This window comes from Gobius niger (assembly GCF_951799975.1).
Source record: "Gobius niger genome assembly, chromosome: 1".
In the NCBI taxonomy this organism is placed as follows: Eukaryota; Metazoa; Chordata; class Actinopteri; order Gobiiformes; family Gobiidae; genus Gobius; species Gobius niger.
Window position 1 is genome coordinate 56,899,709 of NC_136852.1, and position 21,927 is coordinate 56,921,635.

The 21,927-nt window shown below is 44.5% G+C and overlaps 1 protein-coding gene across 1 annotated transcript in view; it reads right to left on the reverse strand.

Annotated features, from left to right (window-relative positions):
- Positions 1-1,004: 1,004 nt before the first annotated feature.
- fam222aa (family with sequence similarity 222 member Aa) overlaps positions 1,005-21,927 on the reverse strand; it is a 39,764-nt gene continuing 18,841 nt past the window's right edge. The window contains exons 2-3 of the mRNA XM_079572197.1: positions 18,538-18,680; positions 1,005-5,775 (exon numbers count right to left, since the gene is read on the reverse strand). Of these exons, the coding sequence (XP_079428323.1) occupies positions 4,358-5,775; positions 18,538-18,634 (1,515 nt within the window). The 5' untranslated portion in view covers positions 18,635-18,680 and the 3' untranslated portion in view covers positions 1,005-4,357. The remainder of the gene's footprint in view (positions 5,776-18,537; positions 18,681-21,927) is intronic.

Below are 21,927 nucleotides of genomic sequence, written 5' to 3' on the forward strand. Positions count from 1 at the left end.
TAAATACTGCTTATACCGCAGTTTTCAAGTATTATCTGTCTAGAAGAAAAATCTATGGGACAGTGATGGAAGTACTTTGCCTTTAATTACTTATGTGAAACAATAGTACAACAGAGGGGAGTAAAATCAAACCATGTACATTGAAATCAAGAGTATTTCAGTCCTGAGATTGACAAAAGCAAGAACCATGTCTTTTGTTTTTTTGTGTGAAGGTGGCAGGGGGGGGGGGGGTAGTGACACTTGGGGCAAATTGAAGATGATGGTGCAGGGGAGATTAGGGGAGATTGCAGAACTGCAGAGGGCTAAGGTAAGCAATCTCCTGGTCGCTCGGCTGTAGGCACATTCAAAAGTTGAAAAACCCCCCAAAAGACAAAAGGATTTTACAGCTTTTTGTTTCAAGAATCACACGTCTTATATTGAAATCCGTCTCCAAGATCACCACACCCTAAACACAGGGGATAAAAAATCTTTTACATTTTTTTCATCCTGAGAAGACAGAAGCATTTGGAACGTAAATATAACACTGCAGGGAGAACAATAAGCGAGATGCTTTATGGATTTCCAATTTCCATACATATTATTTTCTCAAGGTTGCAGCACCCTCAGACTTTGGCAGCACCGGTGCGTTTGAGATCATTCAGTGGGGGGGTGGTAAAAAAAAGCCAAAACAAAACAAATGAAAACTGCTCTGAAACATTCGGAGAGCCACACAAACATTTACTGAAATTAAGGGAGGAAAAAAAAAAAATCCCCAGACTTTTGTGTCTTCTGTGATTGGATGCAACAACCCTTAACTGATTTCAATATTTGGAGGCCCATCTGCATCTGCTAAAACTCAGCCCTTAACACAAGCATCCTGACCTGTGCTGTGGTGTATTCATGAAGCCATGTGCTCTTATTACATAGCAAATCAGTGAATTGGTTTGTGCGAAAGGGAACATACATGTAAATATAATGCTGGACTCAATATTCAAGTGTTAGTTGGGGCCTTTTTAATCATTGGATTTCTGCAAAGGTCTCCTGGTGGCAGCTGTGGACATGATTGAGACTGAGCCCTTACTGCACATCCACTTAGGTGACCCAGCGTCTCCTAAAGGTGCCTCACTGGCTAAGGGGCTTCAGTGGGATTTAGTCGGGGGATTTGAGCCAATGGTACAGATGATTCCCTTCTGCTTCGCCCCCTAGTCGTCCTTCTGTGTCTCCAGTTGCCCTTGAATATGTCTCGTAACAGTCAATACTCCGCTCAGATAACTTATAGATCTGTGTGGCCTTATTTCATTAGCAATTTCAATAGTGTCATCTATCATTTCCAGCCCGGTGCGACGCAGAAATCCCAGGTTACTGTGAGCACGGGTGAAACGCTCAACAAGGTTTTGTGAGGCACAGAAGGTTGGAATATTTTGAAATGGATATGAAACACAAAGCAGCCCGACAAGGAACACTTATCCTGATTTGAGATGCTGCGAAGCTTCTCTGACCCCAAAATCCCATCCCCATATCACTCTCCTCTTTTCAAGTCAAATCTGTTATATTGAACGGGGACCTCAGCAAGCACAATGTATAATCCAAGAGACAACAAAAAATCCTCCATCAAACACAGAAGCAGCCTTTTCAAAGCGCGAGTGGAGGTGCCAGGCAGCAGAATCAGGGCTCTGTGAGACCTGCCCCCCCTCCCCAATAAGCCCTCTGTCCTCCCCTCCAGCACCGCTCTGTTCTAACCTCCAGTTTGTTTAAGCACCGCTGAACCCTGCTGGCCCCAGACAGGGGGAGGCTCGGCTCACATAATGACATGCCATATGCCATTCTGCCTCCACAGCTGAGTGAGCCGCGCGCGGATCAGTTCAGGCACAAATCTATTTGAAATGTAATTCTATTATCTTAATATGGGCTAAGCGTCCATTGTCCAAATCAGGGGCTGCAGAGTGCATGGGGGTTTTCCGGGATAAGTTGCATCCCATATCCAAGACAAGTAACAAATGTGTTTAGAATCATGCGGTTTGGGCGGTCACATGTTTAAAGGCAGACAGTCCTTTCTCACGTATAACAAGTTTTGACTCGAATATCTGAGCAGAAGACAAAACGAGAGAGGCCAGTAGCAAGGGATCACTCAATATAGCCGTTAGAAGGGGACAGACTTTGATCCCTCCACTGGCAGGCAAGACCGCATCAAGTGTGTCTTCTTCCCTTCAACATCATGTGACAGGGTTTAAAGCTCGGATACAGAAGCCAAGCACAGGGGATTTAGAGATGGGCCATATCTGAAAATCTGTCAAAATATTTCTACAAGACAGAAATATGCTGGAATCAAACTGTGGCTGGGTATTAAGACTCTGAAACAACATGAAGACTTTACTGGAATGTTAAGGCGGCTTACTGTGCAGATTTCAGCCAAAGGAATTGATACTCTTTGCAGACCTTGACATGAGCATGCACCATCAAGATCAGCTTTACGCTCGGAAAAAGTTGGCTATTGTTTTAGAATTGTGAGCTTTTTATCGACATAAATGTGTCCTCATTTGCTGAAAATGTTTTACTAATAAGCAGAAGAGTTTCTTGTGAATCTTTTTTGGATGACCAAAGTGTAAACAGAGGAAAGCTTATCATTGAGTGAGCTAAATTCCTCAGTAACAAGAAAAAAATGTAACAAATAATGACAGACTTCAAAGCCAGGCTGTGGCTCCTGAATAAATTCTTAAAAGAAATTTATTTTACACCTCAAACAAAAAGGATTAGGATTGTGGTACATTGGGAATGTATTGACAACTGTAATTTACATTTTTTGGTGTAAGCTCAGACAAAAATGTTAATACAGTCATAATAATTGCACTTTATAAATCTAGACTGATGCCAGTTTCCCCAGAACAAAGCTTCAGTACTCCCTTCAGTTAAATAAATTAAATTTTCCATTGAAATTTTACTGACAAAAGAAATGCTAATTTAAGACCAGACGACTGCTGCACTGATTCCATTTTCACTTTCTCTTGAGTCCCACAAGGCAACAGTCTATTGCAGTAATTTAAGTGCAGTACATTCAAGGGAATCTCACAGTCATAATAAATAGTTCACTGCTGTGAATCATCAAGTTAAGACCAGCACAGGCAAAATGCATCTTAACTATGGACTGTTCCTCCAGAGGACACTACGTGATTGTTTCTATTTGTTTGTGTAGTACCCCTGCAGTAAATCTGAAAACATCGCTCACACGCGGGGATGTCATCAGAGTGCTTAGTTGTAAAGTAGAAAGACTCCACTGAGCAAGGGTGTCCTCTCTGTTCCACAAATTTGAAGCTGTTGGAACATATCGCTTATTCAGTCTTTGTATAAAATAAAACAAAAATAAAGAGACTTATGATGATACCAAATAAAAAATAAAAAGTCTGAGGATTTTGAAAAAGAAAAACTACAAGCACACATGCACTCGGCATCACACACAGTAACACACAGCGGTTATGACAATAACCCTCAATCACATTCCTCAATGTAACATTACTTTTTCTTCTTTTTGCTGAATTTCTTCTTAAATAGTTTGTCAAGATTTTAGTAGATTCCAGTGTTTGTAAAAGAGATCTCTGACCGGTTCTTACAGAACCAAAGCAGCACTTATTCCTCACAAAGAGACATAAGGGACTGCACATCAGCTTGAGGAGAATTATAAATCAAACTAAATGATAAACGCGTTGAAACACTCCCTCATAGCAGCCAATGCATAAAACATACCTAGAAATATATAAAACAACAAAAATAGGTTCAAGTTTTTCCAAGTGTCTTAAATATACAATATCATTTCAAACTACCCAATTCTAAACAACAAAGTTAACAAGATTGAAGCAGTGCAAGTTTGTATCAATTATAACAGTATAATAACTGATATTGTACCATCTTTCTCTGGATCCTTGAACAAAAAGATCCAAGAATTATTTCATGTATCACTATATGGTTTCATCAATAAAAGCAGAAGCACTGTTACAGAGTTTTGGATTTTAAAAGCAGCCCTAAACAGTGGCCATTTTAAGACCTTTTCAGTGACAACCTACCCAGTAGCTTCATTCTTGGGCATTTGGAAAGGGGTAAGAGTGCCCTTTGCACTTCATGTTAAGCTTGATCCAAATGTTTAGGCAATTAAAACACAGTAAAATAACGCTTAAAAAACAAAAGAAATCAATCTAACTTTCCTATTGGCATACCACACGATGAAACATCCCTTTAATATTTAGTGTCTCCCAGTTTGTCTTAAATCCATCAAACCTAGGACTGTACTGCACAACAACTTTTGTTTACTCATATACACTGTTGATGCAGTGCACAAACACCACAATGCGTTGATTTTTTTCCTTATTCAGTCACTTGTCTGTCCTCCCTATCTGTAAACAGGGAGGCGGATGTGTGCGTGCTGGTGGTCCAACAGCCGTGGCACTGACACAGTCTCGTAGCCTTTCCCCAGCATCTGCTCCTTGATGCAGGGCGGGTGGATGTCGTTGATTAGGTACTCCAGAGACTGCAGGCTGCTGCTCAGCACTGACGTGTTGCAAAGGCTCTTGCTGGGCAGGCTGCAGCACAGAGCGCCCCCGCTGTCCATGGCGGGGTGGTGCTGATGATGATGATGGTAGTGGTGGGGATGGGGGTAACCCAGCTCTCTGTGGCCTGTAGTAGGAGCCCCTGTAGAGGTGCCCATAAACTCCTGGGGGTTGTAGCAGTCACTGTCTGGAGTAACCAGCACACTGTTCCACGGCGGGGCAAAGTACTGCCCCACTGAGAAGTTCCCATGCATTCCAACACAGTTCAAAGGGGATGAAGTAACTTTGTCCATCCCGCCTCCTCCACTTGCGGTCAGATGATAAGGCCTGGAGGAAGAGGAGGACATCTGGGTGGCTAACATGCCTCCAGGAACACTTGATTCAGGGGACTTGCTTACAGCGCCCCCTCCCCCGCTGCCCCCACTGTACATGCGGAGTACAGCCTGCTGCTGCTGCTTCTGCCAAAGGATGTAGTCCATGCTGTCAGGGTAGACCCCATTTTTTATTGCCTCTGTGTTCTGGCCTTGCACAGGCCCAGTGTATACCATGTTACCCTGGGGGCCCATAGCCACCCCATACCCTCCCCCTGATGAGCCAGAGGAGCCCATCACTGTGGAGCCTTGTTTTGAGGGGCTGGCGTTTGACGATGCGGTTGCAGCTCCTTGACACACCTGCTGCATGGCCTGTGCCTGGCATTGCTGGTTGATCTGATAGATGATGCTCTGTATAGAAGGGAGGTTGGACTGTGGGGGCAGGGATAGGCCACGCCCTCCTGTTATAGGAATCACAGATCCCGCTACAGTGACATTAGGGGGAACTGACAGTCCAGATCCTTCTTGAGGCTTTGTGGGCCCAAGAGGGTAGACCATTTGGCCATGGCCCGTGGCTAAAGTGCTATTATTTGGAGGTGGGTATGGGGCAACTGCTATGTGAGCTGGCGAGAGCTTAGTCCGTCTTCCTTCAGAGTTCTTAAGAACTCCTTTTGAAGGAATAAATGTGGGGGCAGATGATGAGGAAGAGGAGGTCTTGATGATGGCCAGCAAGCCCTGGTATCCGCCTGTGTGGAGATGTGGGTAGGGGGCGTACCGCTGCCCTGTGGTGTCAAATCCGTTCACAGTCCGATTAAGGTGCTTGTGCTGGGGCACTCTGATGTTCGTGGGGAAGATTTTGATGGAGAGAGGGTTGTTGGCTGTCTTCTGGGCATAAGCATCAAGTTCTGCTGCCGTGGGGTAGCGGGGGGAATGTGCCGGCATCAGCTCACCTGCAAGACAAACAGAATTTTAGAGGCTTCAACATAACATAGAGATTCAAAATTTCAACAGAAAACGCCAAATGAGGTGATTATTTTAACTGTAGTAAAGAATATTTCAAATGAGAATAGTTTCCTTCAGTTGCACTCAAGTCTCCATCTCATCTTTATACTCTCCTGTGATGCTCCTCCCGAGACAAATGAATCTGTTTAAAACTCATTCTGTCAAAGTCTGGTACCTTAGGCACTGTTAAATCAGTACGTGGTGAAATTAATTTGGGCTCTCTTTAGCAGGGAATTAGGTTGTCCCTGACTATTGGCCAAAGACGGGTAGGGGAGAACTAAAGGAGAGCACAGCGAAGACAAAAAATATTTAGAATGAAATAAAATATTGCATAAAATCTTTTAGAAATACGTCGACAAAAGTTTGCAAGAGACTAACTCACGAAACGACCCACACGGCTCGAGTTCAATGAGGCAGGAATTGAAGTGGCAAAATAGCAGTTAAAATAAAAACACATGTGTCATTGTCTGGGGCTTGGCAGAGGTGAAGGGCTGCGGTGAGATTGGATTTAAATTACATTATTCAGGCAATTTCATGGCTACTTTGCTCAGTGTAACGCAAAGGGTGGGGGTGGCTAAAGGAACTCAATTCAGTAGAAATGTATCATCTGCCACAACAACAAGAAAACTCTCAAAACTTGAATCTTATGCAAAAGCTCATACGGCCATCTGCTGAGTCCAGACTGTGGCCAGGACAACATAAAAAAACAAAATTCATACCAGCAGTATTTCATTAATTGTAGCTTATACAATGGCACACCAAATAATGTTCCAACAATGTGAAATAAGATGCACTCTAAGCTGCATTCTAAAAAATAAAAAACAGCTGTGGTCCGCGCCTCGGATGATGTTGTGTGCCGTTTGCCCTCCACCTCAGTTTGGCTCAGTGCCATCCCTCATGGCAGCTCAACCATTTTCTTTGATGTTTCGACAGAGGAAAATGACAGAGGACTTATTTCCTTTGCTTGTAAGAAAAAACATGCTTATTTCAAAGCACATTGCGGGTCCACATGCAAATGGAACTGCAGTATTTTTTTGATCTTTTTTACATGAGGGTAAAAACATCTTTGATCATCACATGGTCTAAATGAAGGAAGATGCTTGGCTTTCAGGCATATCAAGGGCCTTGGTCCTGCTGCCTCTCCAAGCCCCAGCTGCAATATGCCTATCATTCTCCCTAATTACTGCCACATGAAAAGAAGAAATATCAAAACAGTCAGGAAATTCATTAAGGGTGGCTAATTCTATTCCTTCTCTGTCACTGAGTCCATATTTTCCATGCCTGAGCTTGCATTTCTTCAGCAAGAGCAGAAAACTTCCATCTTTTGCAGCCTGACCCTTGTTTGTCAATAGGCAGAGCCTTTGGCACACCAACCTGGCATCAAAGAGTTTCACACTTCACAGGCCACAGGGATTAGAGGCCTTTCAGTCCCACAAAACCCATCTCAGCTACACAAAGGTTTCCGGTTATTAGAACCCACAGGCATAAAAGGAGAAGACCAAGAGGACGAGGCAAATGAGCATCTGGATGTCTCTGATTCCAGCTCCCCCTTTAAAAAGTTCCACGGTGTCCGGTTTAAAGTAAAGTTGATTACATTAGGTATGGCCACAATGTGTGCGTCTCCACATCACTGTGCTTCAGTAAGTCTTTAAGAGCTGACATGTGGGTTAAAGGAGGAACTGGCGCTGGAACGGCTGGTGTGGCCAGCAGCAGAGGAGTGTTATGAGGCAGCATACAGATGGTGCTGCTGATAAATCTTCAGTTGAAAGTCTGCTTCTTTCCTGTGAACTTTCATCTGATCAAGAGTCAGTTTGGAGGTGCACCCGGCACGCTGCATGGGGATATAAAAACCTCTGTGTAAACAGACTCCCTCACACAGGCTGAGTCTGCAGCTGGATGTGTCATTTGCCATCAGTGAAGCATGTTGTTATCCTCTGCTCAGCTCCTCTGCTGAAATGTAGGGCAGGGACAACAACAGGTGCCTGTGCGGGCGACAGCCTGCTATGCCTCCTGGGCTAAATGCTTCACACTCACTACATTTCGACATGCGACAGCCTTGTAAGGATTAATTATTTCCCCCGGGGAAGAAACACTATGTTGCTTTCCCATCTCAGAAACGAGGCTATATGACCACTCACAGGCATATGAAAACAATATAAGGAAAATTAACAGAGAAACTGCAATTCAACTATTTGAAGAAAATAAAAAACTTTACAATTAAATTGAAGTCATCTAATGCAACTACAGAGGAGACGAGAGCTGAGGCAAACACATGCACTGGCCCTGAGATCACGAGCCAGGCAGACGAGATGGCAGGGAGGCAATTAATGGGCTGACCTTCGTCCTTAATCACCCAGTGCCTGGCACACAATGCCCATGTGTCAGAGGAGCACATCTCTAAATGCCACCCCTCATTAGCAGGAGGCGTAGCACAGAGAGCAGCCTCTCTCTGCACTGTTCACTCCAGCGCTCCGACCTGATAGCGAGGCTGGAGAGGATAACATGGCACCACAGTGATGGACTGAGCCACACGAGGCTATGATATGATCTAGAAATCCCATTTCACTGGGAGGATGGGCACTCTTCTTTCTCACCATTTTTGATTGGCATGAAACTCCCCAAGCGCAACGTCCTTGGTGCACCCGCCACTGTCACTGTGATTGCATGTGTGCTAGTGCAGCTCCACCTCTGTGTGTATTTTTGTGTGAAGGGGGTGCCCAATTCTGAACACTCAATTAACACTCCTTTAATTAGCCAGCAGTACATTTTGAATTCTGATGAACTAATTTTCTTGGTGTGAGGTGGAGGGAATGGGTAGGAGGGGATGTGGGGGATGTAAAGATGAAATCCACTGGGAACAAAACAGCCATAAAGAGAGAACTGGATAGATTAGACTGTAAAAAATCCATTAAATCCTGCACACTTCTTTCAAGTGAGGGGTCAAATTGTGTTGATCACAAGAAGCAGTGGGAGTGAACTGAGGTGGAAAACAAGGCGGAGGGGAGATAGGCAGTCAGAGAGTGCAGCACCAAACCCACAAGGCCATGAGAATACTTTGCATTTTAATTAGAGTTTTAAATGAATAACCAGAGCATAACACCCAGAATACCCCAAAATACCCTGGTTCTAATTTATTAGTCTTCCAAGTGTTCTGAAATTATGATCAGGTTGGAGTTTCTTCTTATTAGCAGCATATAAAACGCTCTACCACATCAAAACCTTAAAGATGGCTTTGATCCTCTTTGACCATGAACACTGGCAGGCTGAAATGAAAACCCCTATTTCGGTTGAACTCCAATTAGATTTTTATAGCACAATGATTGCATAATACACAATATGCTGGCCAAACAAACAAGCAATGTCTTTCGGTGGCAGGGCAAACAACAGGAACCGTTTTTACCAGAAACATGAGCGAAAACATGGGGTCAGCTGCAGTCCAACATGAGCCGTTCCCCTGGGAAACACAGGCTGTTCAACCTGTGTGAGGCATCAGCGCACTGCAGACACTATCCACTGTGCACTCTCTGTCCCTGTACAGGCCTTTATAAAACATGGGGTCTATTTCTGAAGATGGTTCAAATTTTATGACCTGAGGCACATCTATTTGAAAGAATGTATTAAAGCCGAGGACACTTCACCTTCACCTCTTCTTAAGTGGAGTTTTGAATAATTTACATTATGATTCATTGAGTTCAGAAAGCTCTGAGAGAATTCTTAACTTTGGAAAGAGTTTGACCTCTGGGTGTGCCTCAGCTTCACTGGAGCAGATTTGAAAGTGTTTTTCAAAGCAGACCCTTGACCACAGGCTATTGTTAAGCTCTTTGCAGATAGGATCAGAGTCTATGACATCCTCTCCTTTCAGCACAGTAAAAAGGATGGGCAGGCATGGCTAAGCCAGAGGCAGCTCCCTGCCTGAACAATACCTGCCTTGTCCTAATGGAGGTGTCATCTGGCAAAGGCCTGATTAGTCAGCGATTACAGCCAGGCCGCTATTGCCGTGACAACTGCTGCAAACACAATGGGCCCTGATAAAGCCAGCTGTTTGGTCCTCTGCAATTAACCCTGCATCCACTTGTCTCCGGCAGCGCACTGCCTCTAATTGACTATGGGGCACACAAAGCAGGGGCTGCCGGCAGGACCCCCCCGGCTGTGCCCCACCACTCTGAGGTGCAGATGATAATAATAGAGGTGTCCCGCCGACTCGGCTGCCAGTCAATCAAAGCCTGTGTGCCCCTCAGGAGCTTCCTGAGGAGCATGAGCCACTGATCAACAGGGTAGAGCGGCCTGGCAGGGGGCAGACATGTTGAATATGCCCTCAGCCAGAGCACTAATCAATTCAAGTGCATGTGAGGGAAAAGGAACCCTGCTGCTAGCTTGATATCCGAAAAGCCATTTATGAAGCACTTATCTACCCCTGTTCTTCACAAGGTTGATTTTCTACCCAACAATAAAGCAAAAAAACAACAGCACAATAAAATTATTTGTCAAGGCACTATAATTACAAAAAGGAAAATGATATTGGAGAGTAAAGGCAGTAAAAAATGTAAACAAAGGCATAATGTGTCTGACTACTTTCATTAATAATGGTTTTGCAAACTTAAATGTTGTGCTGCTAAGTAACAAATCATCATATTACGAGGTTTGCAATTAAAAATGAAAACAAATTTTAACATCGCGCAAAAAAACATAAAACGCTCTAATTTGTTTAGGTTTTAACCTGCCAACAAGATTCACAGAGAGCAAAGAGGATAATGAGATTGTTAAAGCAGATCCTTAACAGCAAAACAGGCACAGCATGCTGTCAAAATGAGTCTAATAGTTAAGGGAGATCTTGTAGATGAAACTCTCATTTCTAAGGTCTTGCTTCACTAAAATCTAATTTAGAACTAATCTCTAAATAGACACATTTCAAATATAAGTCACCTGAACCTCATCGTCAGGCAGATTGTTGCTGTAAACTTCACTGACATATAGCATCAATGGCAGCGATAAAAGCTTAAAAGAAGAATATGTTCCTTTAACATTTAAATTTGATCCATAAGATGAAATAGTATTGCAAAGCTTTTCTCTTATAAAATGTGAAATATTGCTTATGAAAATGGTCATGTTTTTATTTGCGTGTTATCGTTAGACTTTATCTCTAATGCCAGATGTTACTGGATCAGCAGTGAAAATTAATTAGCCGGTTTGATGTGGCAGCGCTGTGCTCCTTCTAGACAGACCTGCCTTTTATGAGCTGGGAGCAAATTACTGAGGATTGATTGATCCTGAAGGACTCTGCGCACATGGCACGCTGACACTGGCACAGACCCCGTTTTTACTTAGTCCTTGCACCACATTAACACAGAGCTGTGAACCAATCAGCCAACGTCATTATGAGCCAACATCTCCTCCTCGTCTTTTATGTCGTCCGACCACCTCTCTGTGCTCGTCCTTCCCCTCTTCCTCTGTTCTGTCTCCCTCTCGGAGTAAGTGAGTTTCATCTGAGGTGCTTGCTGGGCGAATTCACCTCAGGGCGAACACTTTATTATCTGTAGTCAAAGCGTCACCACAAATACCATTCTACACACACAAGTGTCACTTTCCATTTGTCTGCGCTCCGGCTGCATTAGCAAAGCCCGGCCAGCACAGAGCCTTGTCTGAAACGCCACTGGCAGAGGAAAACGGCGTGGGAAAGCATTTGCCCTGCATTCCTGCCCTAAAAAACACCACATTCAGGGGGACTATTAGCTGGAATCACCAAAGAATCAACACTCATTTACATACTGACAATAAAAAAAAAGAGTTATCCTTCCATTTCTAGTTCAGAGCCTATAATCTCTGTGAACTTTATACATTTTAGCAGGGGCTACAAGGTTATTTCACTGAAGAATGCAGGCCAGCCATGTCAGGTCTTTTGTGAGACAACCACGCACAACAAAACCTAAACTGGGGCAACCTCACTCTAAACACGGAAATCATAATGCCACAATTGAACAAAAGAGCCGAGTCGATGCTTGTTTCTATTGAAAAAAACAAAAAATGAGTTGAAATAAAAATAAAAAGATTAAACTGGGGTGGGAAACGTGTCAACACATAATCGTAGAGTGATCTAACCCCAGTTTGGAGAGGTTGTTATTCTGTGGTTCCTGTTTAGCTCTACATTAAAACACAGACATTCACTTTTCAATAACAACTACTTCTCCTATCGGTTAGCCCCAACATACAGCATGCGTGACAGCCAGAAGTAACCAAACACAGGGCAGCAGTAGCAGCCACATAATCTATAAAAGGCAAAGCTAGTGAGTGCACATGAATTGAGAAAACAATTTGATTTGTGATGATGATGTTTCAGATGCTTTTAACCAGATAATTTATCCATAGATCAATCTATTCTAGATTTTCAAATCCAGTCACACCAATTAACATACTTTGTTTATGGAGAGCCGGCCAGAGCCACTGGTATTGTGCGTACAGCAGGGAAGCAGTAAATAACCACTGTCAGCAAAAGCAGCGGGGACTGGCACACCGGCCGATATTGTCATGTACAATTAGGGCTCATGAGACTGTGAACTCAGCGCAATTGTATGTCAGAGACACAGTCACTGCTCCTTCCATGTCTGTAACTTTATTATTTATATATTTAATATTAATATGTTTTTAAAATATGGGTATCGCTTTGGATTAAGGTGTGCTCATTAAGTATTACTAAGCATTAGTAATCATTTTACGGTTAGGGTAAAGGGTTAAGGTCAGGGTTAGGTTAAGAGTTGGCTATGAATAAGAGTATTATTAATGGCCTATTAGTATGTTAACAGATAAAAGTATAATAAGCAGTGTGTTAAAACTTTACAAGCATATTGAATCCTTATACTTAATGACGACACCTTAATATAAAGCATAACCAAAATATGGCCTTATTGATCTCCCAGTGGAGAAATTCCACACAGTGCTACTACAGCTGTCACAATGACACCATGATATTGCAATATCAAAAGTCTCACAATAATATCACGCAGCTCTGAGTTCTAAATGCATTGTTTTGTCTCTGAAAAGCAAATTGAACATTGAACATGCTCCATTGCACTATTTGAATGCATCCAACATGAAATCATGATTCTTAAACACTTTATCTCAAGTGAAAGGACAGTAATGATTCAAATGGTCAAAGCATTTCGAGAGACATTTTACAATAGTCTTCTCACAATACATGCATTTTGTGCTTGGAGATTTGGATATCTTAACACATTACAATATACAATATAAGACACTTTGACAGAAACATACAATTAAAAGGTCCTTATGAGCTTTGATTTTCTTAGACTATAACTGCGTTGTGATTCACCATCTATTTTAGATGAGACGAGTGATAAGGAACAGTACAGGACTCACAGACGAGCAAAAACTGATACAACAGCTCAAATCCTGACCTGAAAGATTCATGTCGAGCCTTTTGTGCCCTGGCTTTTAGAGAAAATGCGACGCTGTGACACATTTTTCCTCAAAGGGCTATGTGTTCAGCCAAGAGCTTGCGGCAACTGCTGGCAAGCACAAGCTCAAATGGACACAGAAATGACACAAGCACATGAAGAGATGAAGCCGTGGAGATGGAGATTAGTGGGTTCTGAGATGAGAGCGGGAAAACAGGGAAGAGCACAGGACACACGGGGGTACACTGTGGAGGACTGTCAGACTGAGGAAGAGCTGGAGCGCAGGCCTGCAGGTAAATGGAGGAAGAGAGGCGCCCGCAGGCAGCCTCAGGCAAGCCCCAGCCCTTCTGTTCTATCATTTAGGAGACAAGTCCTCCACTGATTCTCAATTAATATTTAACACTGCACAGACAACAAGGCACTCCGCTTCTGAACACATTTGAATGAGAGGCGAGCGGAGAGAAGGGGAGAGAGGAGACGCATGATTAAAGATGGAATCTACAAGTCATAATTAATATTTGGACATCTGATGCAGGCAGAGGAGACAACAAGGTTCTAATCAGTTTTATTTCGTTTAGCGTTGAGCAGTTACAATTCATTGGGTCATTTTAATGATTAGTCAGTGTAAGATCAACAGCCTGGCACCAGAAGCATCAGCAAAAGCACGTGCAGATACAAACGTTGTTGTTGTTAGAAAATACCAACAGAGTAAACATGAGTAATGAACAAATAGCCACACTGAAAGCAGGTCCTGAACAACCCCCTGATTATTCTGCATTGGACACAGCACTGAGATGGCACGGGCCGCATGTAATTTCCTGTGGGACAGCAAGAGACTTCAGTGGCCTCACTTACACCTCCATCCCTGGCAGGACAGACGGAGGGTGTCAAAGCCTCACACCTGTGATGCCCAAATGCCAGCTCGGAGCCTTTGGAACCAGGAACCTGTTTTTCAACCCAAGTCTTGCTGTGACCAAAACTAAAGCAAAGGCCTCTTCCTCAAGCTCACCTCCCAAGGCAATAACATTTTTTCGCCCCCTGTGTGCACAGCAGAAGGCAGAGGGCAGAGGGAAGGCAAGCCACTGCGGGACGCCACCATCCGGAAATGATCCTCTGTGCACCAGTGCACTAGAGCCAACATAACAGAAAAGGCTGAGACACATACTGTAAGATAATAAACAGCACTGTTCTCCTCTCTGCATAGAATAAATAACACCATATTATACTGTATTATGCATGTGTGTCATTGATACAAAGAAATAAATGATATTCCAAAAGCCAGCGCTGGCTCAGATACATGAAACTTCATAAATAAGCGCGCAGGAGGAGGAAGTCCACAGACAGCTGTCAATCACCTTACACCATGAAAAGTACCTCTGACCTCTGCTGTGCGACTGCACACTGAGGATAATGACAGTCTCTTTGCGCTCTCTGTGGAATTTCAAATGAAGCTGGAAAACCAAGTAGTTCAATCAGTGGGAAAAGGTCAAGTGCATGCAGATCGCTCCCTCGGTCTGCAGCCGCACTTGGAGCCCCACCTCAAGAGCACAGAGACAATCAGGGGGAGGCTATTTTTCTCCCTTTTCAAAACCACATTGAAATATTCCACTCGATTCAACAGTGTACCAACTATTGTATAAATGAGCTGCAAAGGCATATTGATGAGCCCATTGTCTCCTGGGGCTGTAGACAATAGACAAGGGGTCATTACCTGACCATATTCTGTCTCAGTGGTGGAGCACTTTGGCAGGTAAAACCAAAGCCACTAATGGCCAGGGCAGCTGAGCCAGCAGCGTCACAGAGCTATTAGGAAAACTACAATCCCCAGATGAACCTCCATGTCATGCCCTGAGGCAGTATGTGACAAGGCCAGGTTGTCTCTGTCCATCAACCTGGGATAGGGCTGAATAGGCTCCCACTCCTCCTGGGAGCTCCTCATCTGATTGGCACCTCATGCCCCTGGGGTGATGTCATAGAGAAGTGGTTCCCAACCATTTTGTCTTAGGGACCCCTTGGACCCTGCAGTGCTTTGCGTACCTTCAGGGTGTGGCTGTTAGAGCCCTTAGGAATCACTTAAATCTACAACCTATAAGTAAAAGCCAATGTTAAGCGTTCAAAATAAAGCCATAATACTCTCAAAACCACTTTACTGCAATAGCAGATTTTGTTTTCATAATAATCATCTATGGTATTCATTTTATTCTTCTTTTTCAATCTGAAACAGTTTCAAGTACCCCGTACCCCGTACCCCTGGTTGGGAAACACTGTCATAGAGGGTTATGGATGAGGCCCCAACAATATACTATGTCACTGAATGTTACTGAATGTCACTGCTGAGAATAACTTGCTTGACCAGTCTGGTGCTGCAAACATTACTGTCAGAAAATCTAAGCTTTTGGGATTAGAAAAGTAATTGCAGTCAATCAGCAAGTGATTTGTGTGTTTGCCAAACAGCCAGACAGGAAGGGTTAAGTGAGGAAACACCCTAGTTTAACCTAATGTCTAATCCAGTCAAAAACAACTCGAGGCGTGGTAGTAAATTGTGTGGTAAAGCAAAAAAAAAAAAAAAATCCACAACAGGAGAGGATTAAAACACACACAATCTGACATTCATTTATAGGTTTCACAATGTCTAACATGAACATAACAGATTAGAAAATAATTTCAAAATCTGCTGAAATTTGAATTTGGAAAAGAGCCAGGCTGAACTGCCCCCATCAGCCAGTCATTTGTGGGATTCGGGACCTGTTATTCTTTAGCTGACATGTGGCAGAGTAATTGCTGTCTGGTCCAGGAAGGAGGGGGGGTGATGATGAGCTGCGCTGTGCCTCCTGTCCAGCCATCAGTGTTACTCATCAGTGGTGCATGCCCCTCCCCTGTAGCTTTACTCTGTGCCACTTCAGAGCCACATGCAGGACAGTGATGAAGGAGGGCGCTGTGCAGCGAGGGAGGGCGCCTGTGGCCAAAGGTGTCCCGGGTCAGTGACGTCCATTCACCCCTCTCCCCCAGGCCCTTTCTCTCTCATCTGTCTGGATAGGTGCCCTCTCTCCGGGGCACAACACGATGAGAGGCTCTGGCTCCAGTGCCGCCTCTGCCTTTCATGTCTCCATCTAGGCCAGTGCAGGAGCACTGTGGAGGAGAGGACGAAGGTGGGGGCAGGCTACAAATGTCACCCATAAGGAGGGGGGTTAATTAAAAATGACAGCGGCTGGTGCTGGAGAGTGCAGCCATATACATGAGGAATTTGGTCACACTGAAAGTGAGCGCCTATGATTTATAATTCAAGCAATGCGCTGCACTCCTTTTAATTCTACAGCCAAGAAAAAATATCAAAAGGCCGCCCTGTGAGGCTAATCCAATATGATATTTTTAAGGGCAGGCGGTCAATGGCTTTTTGAAAAGCCTGCTTCTCTGTCTCCTGTTTAGCATCTCTTGCTTTTCTTCACTTGTCTGTTTTTTGCCATCTTCACTCTGCCATTCCTTCCTTCCTCCTCCTGTGCTTCCCTCTCGACAGTGGCTCACCCCACCCCCCTGAGCCCAGACACAGAGCGGGCTGTGATAATGGAAACATCTCGCTCCCCGCCTCCCGTTTCTCCCGCTAAGCTCTGCGCGCTCGGGGGAAATTGATTGTCTGGTGAGCCGATCTGAATGCTTCCAGCTGATGGTACAGCCAGTTAAGTCCTTTTTTATTGAGGGTATGAGGGATTTTTAATGGGAGTCGCATCAATGAACTGTACAGCCACTCGGCATCTGCATGCACAGGCTTTTTCTAAACCCTCCTTAGCCTCATCTCAACTGTTCTGCAGCTCTGCCATTTCTCATTCTGAACAGGACAGCAGATGCAAATGGGACAGTTCACCTCTAGCTCATTGCAGCCAGGACCTCCCTCTCTGCCCATGCGAAGAGTTGGAGCAATAAGGCCACCTGCCGAGGGCCCAGGTCACCTTAAGCACCACCGTTTCACACAAACATAATCAGTCATGGCGACCTGCTCTGCCTAGTGACCAGAGTATGGCCACAGGCCGCCTCTCTGCACCCTCTCTGGGCACAACATACAATCGGCTTATTGAGGCCAAGAGCTGCGCAGTGGTGGAAATCCAACACTTGAGCCCCCTCCACTCCCCCAGTGATAGAAAGAAGGCCATTATGTTCAAACATCCTCATTATGAGCCTGAAGTCAGTCTCTGTGGTGGCCCTTCAATCAACGAGTCTAACAGGTGGGGAAGCGGAGTGAGAGTTTGACAGGTAGGGTCATCTAAAGAGACCCACACCAAGGCTGCAGTCTTTCTCTCTTATTGATCAAAATCCAGAACCTCCTCCATTAAGGAAGGAATTGGGGCAATCCTCAAATTTTACAAAGATTGAATCAATTACAATTAGTGAGCCCTGTTGAACGAACAATAGCTACATAACCTGTGGAAGTCAATGAAAAAGACGAGAGATGGGAGAGCGTCCAGATTACTTAGTTTAGACTTTCTCTCCCTGAGGCAGGTTGGTGCAGTGTGATGTGGGACTGGAAGGTAGTTAATTGGTACAGAGAGTCAGTAGCAGTCCTGTCTGTGAACTGGCTTAATATAATGTCTCACTACAGCAGAAACATAAAACACCGCTGTTACAAGGTGGCCTCTGTAAAGACGTTTTGATCCCTCCTCTCAGTTTGTTTAATCACCTTGTGTTAATATCATGGCATCTAAACAAGAGTCATCAAACTGATTAATAAAGGAAAATAAATAATTTGAAAATAGATTTGCTCCTATCGGTTTATCAGTTACTGCCAACCGCCTCTATCCCTTTAAACTCAAACTGGTTTGAGCGAGTTTTGCCAGCCCTCAACCTGTTTTCAGGTCTGGTTCATCCCTGTCCCTTTGCACCATTTTGTGAGTGGACAGTGTGGGGCTGGGAGCAAACAGAGCAGCTGTCATGCTTTACAGGCAGTGTGCACCGCCAGGGCCAGACACTGTAAATGTTTACAGACCCTCAGGGTCACCCCCGGCCAGTGAGGCACGTTAAACACTGTCTGTTCAGCCCTGTTGCCACGACTGCACAATCAGCACAGCTAAACAGCCCCACACAATGAGCAGCTAACTGCAGAGCTGTCCTGGGTCTAAGTGGAGAGCCAATGGAGCTGTTTAGAATTCCTCAAAGTGATGAACACAGAAACCGGAAAGTCCATTTCCCTTCACTCTTTCGAAGGGAAATGGAGGTTAACGATCCGTTTCCATCAGTCACCAAACTCAGTGACAAACCCCCTTCTGAACTGAACCTTTGACCCCTACGCCTCCTGTCACTTTGGGAACTCACATTTCCGTCCGAGGGCTTGAGGTGGCTCTAGGGCCTTGCTGGTGCACACTGGGTGCTGAGGGGGAGGGTTCAGCCTCCTCTGCAGGCAGGCCAGCATGGCGAGGCGGGCACAGTTCGAGAGCCGGAGGACTTCTATGGCCAACCTGCAGAACACAACAGAGAAGAGAAGAAAATTGAGTGAGATATAGGTTGATTTGAGGTCAGAGCACCATGGCAGTGTCCGGTAAGCCAGCAGGAGCAAGCAGTGGGCGAGATGGGCCAAGTCTCTCACCTTGGATTTAATTGGGGGAGCATGCCTCCAGCTGCCTGCCTCCCAGCTCTGTGTGCTGAATGATAAACCCACACCTGCACCGGGGCGGCTGACACGGGCTCAGTGCACAGCCTGGGCCAGTCACTCTGCAGCTCACACACATCCACACAGTCATTCAAGCACATCTCCTGCCTACGAGGCTCTTCTCAAAACAAACACGCAGGCACTCCTAAAGCACCCACATTCGGGCACTTCCCTCCCAGCCCTGTGCATGCGGTGATTGATGGCGTTATCTATGGACAGCAAAAAATGGTAATGCTGAGAAAACAGCAGTCTGTCGGCTACAACTTAACATGCAACAGCTCTGGGGTACTGTCAGGAAGGGCCTGGGGGACCCACGCATGTGTAGTTTTTCTGTGCGATGTGGCTGTACGTGTGTGTGAATGAGTGGGGAGGAGAAGACTGCCAGGCGTACATCAGGGCTAGTGATGGCGCTAATCAATCTCCCTCCAGGCCATAAATCTCCAGCTCTACACTTCCACCTTCGCTCTGTATCATGAAGGCAGGTGTGTAAGTTTCCACTCAAAAAGCCCATCACAGCCCCAGTGGAACAGGACTTGCTTTTTTCTAATATTTATTTGGAAAAACACCTTGGCTTCTATTCAGAGCGCTCCCAACCCTCATGTACAATAGAGGGCATCATTCATCAGCAACATACCACTGTCACATGGAACAATCATGACTGATTACAAAGCCTTCGTCTCAGATTATGTGGCAGATGAGACATGAGACACAAGGCATTCCAGTTTAGAAAATGTTTTTTATGAGATAAGGATCAAGATTCACTGTACTACAGTTCACTTAGCGGATATTGTTTTGTTTCCAGGAACCACATCTCAAGCTGTACTGCAGAAACTACTCTCCCCCCATACAGTGTGGCCCTCATCAAAGCTCTGCACTGGACCAAAGTACTATTTGAGCCACTATCATTTCCATCTGAGCTAGTCATGTGTCGTAATAAAACAAATATAGAGGAAAATAATTCATCTTCACCGTCAGCGGCAGCAGCTTTTGCCGTGATACGTGGCAGATTATTGAGAAGGGATTTCTCATGAGACTGTCACAGGCCTGTCCCTAGTTATTTATTTTCTCCGTGAATCACTAAATGAACATTTAGTGAGCCGCTATCAGTCCGTTGCTTCAATATTAATGATCATTCTAATATGAAAGAAAGCAATTACAATGATGAAAGCAAAACGAGTATATAAAGAAGGAGGCACATAATACAAAAATGAATTATATTTCCTAAAGTTAAAGCCAGTTATGCTCCCAAAACTGAGCTCTCATATTTCATATTTCATTTCTAATTATGACCTTTCAAACTCATTTACATTTACTTTTGAAAACCAATATATTGAGTATTCCTTCTTTTAATAGATAAAGTTTGATTTAATTCCTGATACAGATAACAATCATTGCTATCATTAAACATAATCATAATTTCACATTAAAAGAAAATAATATCTCTCAGGTGTGTGTAACTCGTCGTGTGACCTGGGTGTGTACCTTCCCTAAACGCAGAACCAAAAAGAACATGCTGCTTCTAATTAAAATCAGCAAATTGAACTCTGAAGGCCTGTCTTTCATTGCCTCTTTAATCACACACACACTGCCGCCAATGGAAAAGAAGGGGCCACTCTATTTGTCGCCAGGTGCTGCTGTTAAAAAAGGTTTGCTAGCCGTGCCATTTCCTCTCCGGCGTGGACAGAGCTGGCCCAAACACACTAGCACTTTGAGCTCATTACCGCTATTCACATAATCCTTTCTGTGTGTCCTCTCTGTGCGGGTACTCATTTCACAACAGGGACATCCTCCGCGCAGCCCATTTGTTAAAAGGTAGTGGTTGAGCGAGAGAGAAAGGGAGAGGGAGAGATTGTGACTAAAAGCCGGTCTTAAAGGGGGATACCTCTACAGCTTTCCGCACCGAAATGAAAGACAATTGCCTAACTACCCGCCATTTTTCTTCCATTTGCTGCACACCAAATGTATTCTGAGGCATTATGCTTTGGTGAAAGAAGCCCACTTTTGTCAATTCAGTTTCGAGAACCAATTTTCTCCTATTATTGCCTTAAAGAATGAAGGAAGAGGGAGAGGTCTGGTCCACTTGTTTACAATGTCCCTCTTTCCTCTCATCTCAACCCATTAGGTCATACTTAGCAGATGTCTATCAGTGGCAGGAAATTATGTCTTACCAAAAAGACACCATGTCCCATAATGCAGCTGGGGTAGAGAAGGTCAGAGGTCAGTGCATGTCAGGATGAGGGAGAATGTGTGCGAGTACTCCACCTCACTCACTCATCAAATCCACTCAGAGGTCTCCTATTACTGCACTACAGGGATATCTCCAAAGCCAGGATGTCTATCGGCTCTTCCCTTCGTTCTGCTTACTCCGCTGCAGGGTCTTGTGATGGGGGCGGAAGATCAGTCCCATGAGTTGAGGGGAATAAGCCAGAATCAAGAGGCGGTGGGATTGGCAGAGGGCTATTTCTTAGTTAAAAGGTTCTTAAACTGCAGAGGAGATCAGAGGAGATGGCTCCCTGCACCCAGAGCTGTCTGCCCAGATAAGCGTCCTGCCAAGTGCAGGGTGCAGCAGGGTGGTCACGGGTGAACACACACAAACGGAGGTGTGTTTTTTGCACTGCGCGTGATTAGGACCAGAGAAGGAGGATACAAGCAACAGGCAGTGATAGATTGTTTTTGTTTTTAACCTAGAAATAATCTTAAAACACGTTTAGGCCAATTGCGATAAATCATCACATCAATGTGAAATCGGATAAAATGTACGGTTTGCAACTGCCCGTGCATGCAGGTGTGCAAAGAAAATCATGTTACATTTTGTCAAATGAATCAAAATCACTGCAAAAAGGATTATGAGATTTGCTCGAGCAATCATGGAACAAGGGGGAAAAAAATCAAAGATAATCTAACAGAATAAACAACAGACAAATGTCTGGTCTAGATGGATGTAGGGAACAACAGGATACTGTATACGTCCACAGTTTCGCTTGGTGACACCATCTGATCCCTGAACACAGCATTCACAATGAATATGGGCGGGTCTTGAGCCTAATTGAATGGTG